The 11,972-nt window shown below is 49.0% G+C and overlaps 1 protein-coding gene across 1 annotated transcript in view; it reads right to left on the bottom strand.

Annotated features, from left to right (window-relative positions):
- LOC142121724 (coiled-coil domain-containing protein 42-like) overlaps nucleotides 1–8,429 on the bottom strand; it is a 19,154-nt gene extending 10,725 nt beyond the window's left edge. Inside the window, exons 1-3 of the mRNA XM_075194200.1 lie at nucleotides 8,400–8,429; nucleotides 6,456–6,560; nucleotides 3,812–4,012 (exon numbers count right to left, since the gene is read on the bottom strand). Of these exons, the coding sequence (XP_075050301.1) occupies nucleotides 3,812–4,012; nucleotides 6,456–6,560; nucleotides 8,400–8,429 (336 nt within the window). The remainder of the gene's footprint in view (nucleotides 1–3,811; nucleotides 4,013–6,455; nucleotides 6,561–8,399) is intronic.
- Nucleotides 8,430–11,972: the final 3,543 nt, after the last annotated feature.

Genomic DNA, 11,972 nt, shown 5'->3' with positions numbered 1-11,972 from the left:
AGGGAGGATTCTGGAGTGGGGAAGTGGAACAACGGGGAAGATAATAATCAATGGAAACAGGTGAACAGTAATGACAAAAATAAACATGGCCGCCACGTGTGCATTCACTGGCGCCCGACTCTCCACACTGCACTCTCTCACATGCAGTAGGAATAAATATAAATCAACAATAACAAACCAATAATAAAAGTCCTAACACTGTTAAATAGTTTATAATATTAACTATTTAACGTTGGTGCACTTGTAGAAACGTTGGTAATCCGGACTACTTACCTTGGGTATCTTTGGGAGTAATTTGCATCAGATCTCTGATTACACGACTGTCTATATCGTTGACAGGTTACTCAGTCTATGATATATGTATAGATTACAATTAGGAGATCTAACTTGTAAAGTTTGAGTAGTAGTAGCAGTAATGGTGTAACAGTGTTTGGTGTGTTACCACTCATCTCTCTTTCTCTCTCTCTGGGTGGTGAAGGACTCGGCTGCTTTTAGCTCTGCAAGCTTGATCTTACTAGCTGTCCTTCTCTGCTCACATGTGGTACACTAATAGCTGGAGACTCCCTCACAGCACATAGACTCACTTTGTTGTGTAATCTCCTTCAGGCTGATAGGTAGCTGATTCTCTGCAGGGATCCACCTACAGACTCTCCTGTGCAGCACTACACCCAGCAGTTTTTTTGTGGTAGCTATGGTGTCTCTGTGTCTCCTTGTACACTCTGTCTTTCCAGCAAACTTTTCTCTCAGATCTCTCTCCTCCTGCTGCTGCCACGCACGTTTCAACCTTCCAGCTTTTTTCTCTGTGTTTTCTCTCCTCCCATGCCTGACTCACTGCAGAGGCTGACCATTGCTTCACCCACCGTTTCCATGGCAACATGATGTCCCAGAGATAGAATCCAGCCTGGAATTTTTATATTTACAATGGGAATATTTGTGAGTCACACATTCATCTTCGTAGGGTCCCCCAACAATGAGGGCTAATGTTAAACCATCATTCTTTAATAAATAGTCAACCTGGTTGTTCAGTACTTAGTTGAGCCACCTCTGGCAGCTATTACAGCCCATACTCTCTTTGGATAAGACTCTAACGTCCTAACATTCATTAATAATAATTGACCGTTCCTCTAAGCAATATTGCTCATGCTGGGTTATGTTCGTTGCACAGTGGTGATGGAGAGCAAGTGTGAGATATTCGCACTGATTTTCTATATGATTAAGGGCTGATTAGGCCACTTAAGGATATCCATTATCTCCATTGTTTATTACTGCAGAGTACTTTGTATTACTGCTCTGTTGTAAACATATTTATTCTACACTTTTTAGAGGAGAGAAGCACATTTTTTGCAGAGGTGCAAAGTCCCGGTGATACAATCTACCAGTTTGTTTGTTTCACCATAATGTTGAATACTACACTATTTATACGTTTGTATTACATGCAGTGAATAATGATATGCAGTTCTTTCTGCTTTGTTGTGTGGCTGTGGTGAGACTGGGAAATTAAATCCAAATTCTGTGCAACAAAATGTGCAGAATTTAGTGACTGAGGTCTGAATATAACTTGTAGTTCCATTTCTCTTCTATGCACCATACTTCCCATCCATCCTTACAAGACCGCCAGCACCTTATAAAGGCAGTTTCTCTGGAGATTGGAGACACAGGTAGACCCCTGAAGAAATCTGCCCCGCAGATGAAACGTGTTGGGACACGCCCACTTCCGTGACGTCATACAGGATATTTTGCGTTCCACTGCGGAACGCACGCCAGGACTCTATCTCCGTGCTTCACCACCATCCAGCCTCACGAGCTCCACCGCTAGCCGACGTTTTATTCCCTCTACATCTGCGATCCTCCCCGGATCACCCCTTTCCATCTGCACCCAGGCTGGCATCGTTGAGGGATATTGTGTTTCATTTCTCACTTTCCCTCAATCACTTACTGCTGACTGGGACTGAGATTCATTGTGTGGATTGTGATACTGAGGACTTTTTATGGACTTGTATCCTCTCTATTGAGGATACACATTGGCATTTTCATGATGTTTTAATTTATACAGCCTTGTTGTCTTCAGCTGTTTTATCACCGTTTTTTAGTTTTCCTGTTTGTTATTTGGTTTTATTAAATTCCATTATTTTATCCACATTGTTTTGCACCATTTATGTCATACAATACTTTTATATCCATTATCGATATTTCAATAATCATCTAATCCATCAGTGAAACCTCAGTAATTGAGCACAATACAGTGGTTATACAGGTAGATGACCTTCCATCACAGCCACTCTAGCTCATTCAGTTGTGGCCTCATATCTGATAAGTGCCCCTCTTGCCCTGCACCTAGGTTTAGGGTAGAGGCCTATTCTAGGCCGTGTGCTTGTAGGTTCATACTTCTGAGCTCCAAGGGATGTCCAGTACTTTGACTCCTACTTTTCCCTAGACTCACTGACTCTTTATAGAGCACTTACCATGTGGTAGGCCTGGCAGAGAGAGGGGTATCAGTATTTACTAAAGGAACGGTAATACGTGATCCCCTCATTTCTCACACAGGTGAAGGAACATATTGTAGGATTTTCTGAGCTTGAATCTTTTTCTTTTAATCTAAAATGACACAAGACTAAATAAAGTGTCCTGACACCAGCTGAGGCAAAGTGAAATAAGAAAAATAGTTCTGTGCTTTTATTAGTGAGTGGCCCTCTGGACACAGTCTGGTAATCATACCTTTACTTTTTTCATTGTACATCTCTTCTCTTGGGGTACTAATTCCCTCATTCCACCTCCAATACCACCTCTACGGTGATGACACCCAAATCTATATCTCTTCCCCTGACCTCTCTCCTTCTGTACTATCTCGTGTAACCAACTGTCTTTCTGCTGCCTCCACATGGATGTCCCAACGCTACCTAAAGCTCAACATGTCCAAAACAGAGCTTATTATCTTCCCTACTGCCACAGTCACCACCTGCCCTCAGATCTCCCTCACTGTCAGTAACGCCACAATTACCTCAGTCTCCCAAGCCTGCTGCCTTGGTGTCACATCCAGACTCTCTCCTCACATCCAGACTCTCTCCCAGTCCTGTCGACTCCACCTTAAAAACATTGCCAGAATACGCCCTTTACTTACTCAACATGCTACCAAAACTCTTATCCATGCTCTCATCATCTCCCTTCTTGACTACTGCAACCTCCTGCTATCTGCAGCTAAGCTGCATATGAAAGATCTTGGTGTAATCCCCAGCACATGTAGACATATGACTGTATACAATATTCTCTCCTCCTGTCTTCCCAACCGCACAGGCAAGCTGGTGGTCTAGTTGGATGGCTGGCCGGTGGGTGGGGTGCCATGAGCTGGGCAATAATCCTCTTTCCTTTCTGTCGTTCTGGCAGTCTCATAGTGGACTACCATGGCCTGGGTCACTGGGCTACTTGTTTTACTTCATCTTTAAAATGTTCTTAATAGGCAGCTGAGCCGAGTCCTACCAACTGGCTCCTACCGGGCCCCTGCCTATCACCATGCTTACACCTCGCACCCTCCCCTCCCCCACAAAGGACCAGATCCTTTACCTAATCCTGAGACAGCAGTGTCTGCAAACCTTATGCTCACATGCACTGCATGGAAAGCTTGTAAAGAGGTGGGGAGAAGAAGTGCTGGTAAGTCATTATATACAGTATGTGTATATATATATATATATATAGTAGTCGCTCATTATGACATACCTCCCAACTTCCCACAAACGTGCTGATTACAGTATAGACAGGTGGGAGGTGTCCTCCGCATTCATACTCCATTATAATCATCATTCATCTCCTCTGTTACCTCCAATGAGGCCTCCACCACCATCTCCAGATACTGGTAGAACTTGCTGTATTGCTGTATTTCTGTCTGAACCTTCGCCCTTCGCTTGGCCAGCTCTTCATACTCTGCCTGAAGGACTCTCAGCTCTCGGGCTCTCATGTTGTAGATATCTCTGTTCTTTATTGTTCTGTTCACTTGCCGCAGCCATTTCTGATCTTTCTCCTGGAAGAGAGGAGGTCTGGTGAGGACAATGTGACCTGCTGGGTCCACTCTTACTTGTCCAAAGAGACACAAGGAATAGACCACTCACCCAGCAGCCCATAATCAGGGCAATGATATCAATAGACAGTGTCCGACTGGGGAGTGAGGACCCCAATATCATCTATATTCTGAATCACGCACACGTCCCACCATAAATACAGATTAGTGAAGGAGTGATACATGTGAGAGATTAGTGAGTGACACAGAGGGAGTGATACAGGTGAGAGATTAGTGAGTGACACAGGGGCAGTGATACAGGTGAGAGATTAGTGAGTGACACAGAGGGAGTGACACAGAGGGAGTGATACAGGTGAGAGATTAGTGAGTGACACAGGGGCAGTGACACAGGTGAGAGATTAGTGAGTGACACAGAGGGAGTGATACAGGTGAGAGATTAGTGAGTGACACAGGGAGAGTGACACAGGGGGAGGGACACAGGGGGGAGTGATACCCGTGAGAGATTAGTGAGTGACACAGAGGGAGTGATACCTGTGAGAGATTAGTCAGTGACACAGAGGGAGTGACACAGAGGGAGTGATACAGGTGAGAGATTAGTGAGCGACACAGAGGGAGTGACACAGAGGGAGTGATACAGGTGAGAGATTAGTGAGTGACACAGAGGGAGTGACACAGGGGGAGTGATACCCGTGAGAGATTAGTGAGTGACACAGGGGGCAGTGATACAGGTGAGAGATTAGTGAGTGACACAGAGGGCAGTGATACAGGTGAGAGATTAGTGAGTGACACAGAGGGAGTGACACAGAGGGAGTGATACAGGTGAGAGATTAGTGAGTGACACAGGGGCAGTGATACAGGTGAGAGATTAGTGAGTGACACAGAGGGAGTGACACAGAGGGAGTGATACAGGTGAGAGATTAGTGAGTGACACAGAGGGAGTGACACAGAGGGAGTGATACAGGTGAGAGATTAGTGAGTGACACAGGGGCAGTGATACAGGTGAGAGATTAGTGAGTGACACAGAGGGAGTGACACAGGTGAGAGATTAGGGAGTGACACAGAGGGCAGTGATACATGTGAGAGATTAGTGAGTGACACAGGGGCAGTGATACAGGTGAGAGATTAGGGAGTGACACAGAGGGCAGTGATACATGTGAGAGATTAGTGAGTGACACAGGGGCAGTGATACAGGTGAGTGATTAGGGAGTGACACAGAGGGCAGTGATACAGGTGAGAGATTAGTGAGTGACACAGGGGGAGTGATACAGGTGAGAGATTAGTGAGTGACACAGAGGGAGTGACACAGAGGGAGTGATACAGGTGAGAGATTAGGGAGTGACACAGAGGGCAGTGATACATGTGAGAGATTAGTGAGTGACACAGAGGGCAGTGATACAGGTGAGAGATTAGGGAGTGACACAGGGGCAGTGATACAGGTGAGAGATTAGGGAGTGACACAGGGGCAGTGATACAGGTGAGAGATTAGGGAGTGACACAGAGGGCAGTGATACAGGTGAGAGATTAGTGAGTGACACAGGGGCAGTGATACAGGTGAGAGATTAGGGAGTGACACAGAGGGCAGTGATACATGTGAGAGATTAGTGAGTGACACAGAGGGCAGTGATACATGTGAGAGATTAGTGAGTGACACAGAGGGAGTGATACAGGTGAGAGATTAGTGAGTGATACAGGGGGAGTGATACAGGTGAGAGATTAGTGAGTGATACATGTGAGAGATTAGTGAGTGACACAGAGGGCAGTGATACATGTGAGAGATTAGTGAGTGACACAGAGTGAGTGATACAGGGGGAGTGATACATGTGAGAGATTAGTGAGTGACACAGGGAGAGTGATACATGTGAGAGATTAGTGAGTGACACAGGGGGATAGATTCATGCGTCTGAGGAAATTGCTGGTGCAGTGAAACGCGTTAAGTTTGATCCACCACTGATTGCGCTGCCCGCACACATTGTCACCTCTGCCACTTGTTGCTAGCAGTGTGCAGCGATACCCCGGTCCTCGGATGACAATATATGCTGGATGGTGGTATCATCACAGAGTTATTGTCATCTGTTACACTCACACACCACATATATGGGACAGAATCAGGGTGTATTGTTCCTGGATTTACTATTAGTTCCTTCTTTACTAAGTGTCAGTCGTGTGAATTATAATTGTTATAGGTCTCAGTCTAGTAAATATGTTTTTTTTTAACATGGAAAATTGATCTGATCTTCTTACAAGTTTAACATTTTTACTAAATTTGAAAAAGAGACCTGAGGGTTGTGGAAACGTTACTATCACATATGGAATAAAGTCTAATACTGTTTTTTATATAATATTCAGTGTAGGATTATTATTATTTTATATTTACAAGGTGATATTAAGGCTCCATAAATATATAAACTTTATGTCAGTGGAATCTTCACCTTCATGTTTTTCTTACCTTTATGAAACGCTGAAATTTGACAAAGTATTCCTGTAGCTCCTCCTCCGTTGTGAGCAGCTCCTCCCACTTCAGGGCGAGACCTTCCACAGCAGTTTCATAATCCTACACATGAATATATATATATGTATGTATGTATGTATGTGATTCTCGGGGTCTTGGGGTTATTGCAGCACTATTTGGGGGGCACTGTATGCACCGTGGGGTAATATAACACACTGCGCTCAGCAGTATGTCCGTAGGCGTTGCTGCCAGGACTGGGCTCGAAGCAATATGAGTAAATGCACAGAGTGATGAATCGTGAATCACTGTAGGTCCCCCCCATAGACAGGGTTCTGGCAGTCTATATAGTGACACACAGGGATAATAAGGGGGCAGCAGACAGGTAAAAGGGTGAGAGAAATATTAACCAATCCCTCCGACCATCTGGGACAACTGGAAACAGAAGAATCTGTATTATATGTGATGTGTGTGTGTGTATATGTGTGTGTATATATATATATATATATATATATATATATATATATATATATATCTATCTACCTATCTATATATACACCTACCTATCTATACATATACATATATATACATATACATATATATATATATATATATATATATATATATACACATACTCTATCTCCCCTGTCCCCCAAATTCGCTGCCTTGGTGTCATCCTCGACTCCTCTCTCTCCTTTGCCCCCACATCCTCTCTCTTGCTGAATCCTGCCGCTTCCAGCTGCATAACATCGCTCGCATCCGGCCCTTCCTCTCCCAAGATGCCACCAAATGCCTTATCCACTCTCTGATCATCTCCTGCTGGGACTACTGTAACCTCCTCCTCACTGGCCTCCCCCAATCTCATCTCGATCCCCTTCGATCTGTTCTTAACGCTGCCGCTAGGCTCATCTTCCTTTCTCGCCGCTCCTCTTCTGTCTCCCATTCCCCTTCAGAATCCTCTTTAAGCTCCTCACACTTACCTACAAGGCCCTCGCCAACTCCACTGCGCCCTACATCTCCACCCTCCTCTCTATTCATGCTCCATCCCGCCCTCTCCGTTCTGCCTCTGACCATCGCCTCTCTTCCCCCCTTATAACCTCCTCCCACGCGCGTATCCAAAACTTCGCCCGCGCTGCCCCCCTCCACTGGAACAAGCTCCCTCCCTCCATCAGAACTTCCCCTAATCTGTCCAGTTTCAAACGGGCCCTAAAAACCCACCTTTTTCTTAAAGCCTTTCTGTCTCCCACTTAACTTCCTACCTTATCTTCTGCCTCAGTCCCCCTACTCTCCCTCTCTCCCCTGTGTCTCTGTCTGTCCACCCCTCCCCTTAGATTGTACGCTCCTCTGAGCAGGGCCATCTCTCCTCCTGTTTCCACCACTTCTAACTCTGCTCTCCAGCTACTTAGCCCTCTTCCTCGAGGGTCCTCCACCCCACGTCCACTCTCGCTCCCTCCTCCCCCCTGGGGGTCTCCCAGCCTTCCGCGCCCTCCTTCTTGGGCCCTGTGATTTGCAGATCCTCCCTCCCCCTTCCCCGCCCTCTCTAGCTGTGCATTGAGCGTACTGAGTTGCTGTGCTTATTGTTTACTGTACTGTGCTGTCTCCCATTGTATTGTAATTTGTCTCTGTACGGCGCTGCGGACGCCTTGTGGCGCCTTATAAAAATTAATAATAATAATATTATATGTAATGTGTGTGTATATATATATATATGTGATGTGGTACTGACTGACATTACACACAAAGTGACAACAAGCCGCTCCCTCCATCTAGGAGCAGTCTCTTACCCCTCTCTCTCCATCTGGGAGCAGTCTCTTACCCCTCTCTCTCCATCTGGGAGCAGTCTCTTACCCCTCTCTCTCCATCTGGGAGCAGTCTCTTACCCCTCTCTCTACTTCTAGGAGCAGTCTCTTACCCCTCTCTCTCCGTCTGGGAGCAGTCTCTTACCCCTCTCTCTGCTTCCAGTGCTCTCTGCATAATCTGAGCCTCTGTCTTCTTCTTCAGCAGTCTGACCGCTGGGGAGAGATGTTCTTCATGGTTAGGGGGGATCTTCCTACACAAGGAACAGTAGGTAACACATCTAATAACACGTGTGGTGTAACATTACATTCTGTGTACATGGATTAATGACAGAGACAGAGGCAGAGACAGAGACCTCTCACTTCCACCAACCAGACTTCTCCTGTGCTGTCCCCACCTCACCAGACTCTCCCCAAACTTCTATCTCTGAAAATCCAGAGATACAAAGAGACAGAGAGACAGGAACCAACTGAAAGAGAGAGAGAGAGACAGATACACAGAGATACAGACAGAGAAATAGAGATACTGATACAGACAGAGACAGAGAGATAGACATACTCGAGCTCTCTAAGGATCTGAGTCTTGTAACACTCTCTCAGATTCATCCTGTGTGAAGCCAGCAACTGAGACCCCAGCAACTGCCACTAATCACCCAGCAACTGCCCCTAATCACCCAGCAACTGCCACTAATCACCCAGCAACTGCCACTAATCACCCGGCAACTGCCCCTAATCACCCAGCAACTGCCCCTAATCACCCAGCAACTGAGACCCCAGCAACTGAGACCCCAGCAACTGCCCCTAATCACCCAGCAACTGCCCCTAATCACCCAGCAACTGCCCCTAATCACCCAGCAACTGCCACTAATCACCCAGCAACTGCCCCTAATCACCCAGCAACTGCCCCTAATCACCCAGCAACTGAGACCCCAGCAACTGCCACTAATCACCCAGCAACTGCCCCTAATCACCCAGCAACTGCCACTAATCACCCAGCAACTGCCACTAATCACCCGGCAACTGAGACCCCAGCAACTGAGACCCCAGCAACTGCCCCTAATCACCCAGCAACTGCCCCTAATCACCCAGCAACTGCCCCTAATCACCCAGCAACTGCCACTAATCACCCAGCAACTGAGACCCCAGCAACTGCCACTAATCACCCGGCAACTGCCACTAATCACCCGGCAACTGTCACTAATCACCCAGCAACTGCCACTAATCACCCAGCAACTGCCACTAATCACCCAGCAACTGAGACCCCAGCAACTGCCCCTAATCACCCAGCAACTGCCACTAATCACCCAGCAACTGCCACTAATCACCCAGCAACTGCCCCTAATCACCCAGCAACTGCCACTAATCACCCAGCAACTGCCCCTAATCACCCAGCAACTGCCACTAATCACCCAGAAACTGCCCCTAATCACTCAGCAACTGCCCCTAATCACCCAGCAACTGCCCCTAATCACCCAGCAACTGCCCCTAATCACCCAGCAACTGCCCCTAATCACCCGGCAACTGCCCCTAATCACCCAGCAACTGAGACCCCAGCAACTGCCACTAATCACCCAGCAACTGCCACTAATCACCCAGCAACTGCCACTAATCACCCAGCAACTGAGACCCCAGCAACTGCCACTAATCACCCAGCAACTGCCACTAATCACCCAGCAACTGCCACTAATCACCCAGCAACTGCCACTAATCACCCAGCAACTGAGACCCCAGCAACTGCCACTAATCACCCAGCAACTGCCCCTAATCACCCAGCAACTGAGACCCCAGCAACTGCCACTAATCACCCAGCAACTGCCCCTAATCACCCAGCAACTGCCCCTAATCACTCAGCAACTGCCACTAATCACCCGGCAACTGCCCCTAATCACCCAGCAACTGAGAGACCCCAGCAACTGCCACTAATCACCCGGCAACTGCCCCTAATCACCCAGCAACTGAGACCCCAGCAACTGCCACTAATCACCCAGCAACTGCCCCTAATCACCCAGCAACTGCCACTAATCACTCAGCAACTGCCACTAATCACCCAGCAACTGCCCCTAATCACCCAGCAACTGAGACCCCAGCAACTGCCACTAATCACCCAGCAACTGCCCCTAATCACCCAGCAACTGCCACTAATCACCCAGCAACTGCCCCTAATCACCCAGCAACTGCCCCTAATCACCCAGCAACTGCCACTAATCACCCAGCAACTGCCCCTAATCACCCAGCAACTGCCACTAGTCAACCAGCAACTGCCCCTAATCACCCAGCAATAGTTTCTGGAACTGCTGTGTGCAACAATAGAGGTGGAACCATGACCAAGGTCACCAGAGGGGGCGCTCTCTCACAGTCACTGAGGTCACCAGAGGGGGCGCTCTCTCACAGTCACTGAGGTCACCAGAGGGGGCGCTCTCTCACAGTCACTGAGGTCACCAGAGGGGGCGCTCTCTCACAGTCACTGAGGTCACCAGAGGGGGCGATCTCTCACAGCCACTGAGGTCACCAGAGGGGGCGATCTCTCACAGCCACTGAGGTCACCAGAGGGGGCGCTCTCTCACAGTCACTGAGGTCACCAGAGGGGGCGCTCTCTCACAGTCACTGAGGTCACCAGAGGGGGCGCTCTCTCACAGTCACTGAGGTCACCAGAGGGGGCGCTCTCTCACAGTCACTGAGGTCACCAGAGGGGGCGCTCTCTCAGTCACTGAGGTCACCAGAGGGGGCGCTCTCTCACAGTCACTGAGGTCACCAGAGGGGGCGCTCTCTCACAGTCACTGAGGTCACCAGAGGGGACGCTCTCTCACAGTCACTGAGGTCACCAGAGGGGACGCTCTCACAGTCACTGAGGTCACCAGAGGGGGCGCTCTCTCACAGTCACTGAGGTCACCAGAGGGGGCGCTCTCTCACAGTCACTGAGGTCACCAGAGGGGGCGCTCTCTCACAGTCACTGAGGTCACCAGAGGGGGCGCTCTCTCACAGTCACTGAGGTCACCAGAGGGGGCGCTCTCTCACAGTCACTGAGGTCACCAGAGGGGGCGCTCTCTCACAGTCACTGAGGTCACCAGAGGGGACGCTCTCTCACAGTCACTGAGGTCACCAGAGGGGGCGCTCTCTCACAGTCACTGAGGTCACCAGAGTGGACGCTCTCTCACAGTCACTGAGGTCACCAGAGGGGGCGCTCTCTCACAGTCACTGAGGTCACCAGAGGGGGCGCTCTCTCACAGCCACTGAGGTCACCAGAGGGGGCGCTCTCTCACAGTCACTGAGGTCACCAGAGGGGGCGCTCTCTCACAGTCACTGAGGTCACCAGAGGGGGCGCTCTCTCAGTCACTGAGGTCACCAGAGGGGGCGCTCTCTCACAGTCACTGAGGTCACCAGAGGGGGCGCTCTCTCACAGTCACTGAGGTCACCAGAGGGGGCGCCCTCTCAGTCACTGAGGTCACCAGAGGGGGCGCTCTCTCACAGTCACTGAGGTCACCAGAGGGGACGCTCTCTCACAGTCACTGAGGTCACCAGAGGGGGCGCTCTCTCACAGTCACTGAGGTCACCAGAGGGGGCGCTCTCTCACAGTCACTGAGGTCACCAGAGGGGGCGCTCTCACAGCCACTGAGGTCACCAGAGGGGGCGCTCTCTCACAGTCACTGAGGTCACCAGAGGGGGCGCTCTCTCACAGTCACTGAGGTCACCAGAGGGGGCGCTCTCACAGCCACTGAGGTCA

This window comes from Mixophyes fleayi, unplaced genomic scaffold (assembly GCF_038048845.1).
Source record: "Mixophyes fleayi isolate aMixFle1 unplaced genomic scaffold, aMixFle1.hap1 Scaffold_2132, whole genome shotgun sequence".
Classification (NCBI taxonomy): Eukaryota; Metazoa; Chordata; class Amphibia; order Anura; family Limnodynastidae; genus Mixophyes; species Mixophyes fleayi.
This window is presented reverse-complemented; position numbering and strand designations above follow the sequence as displayed.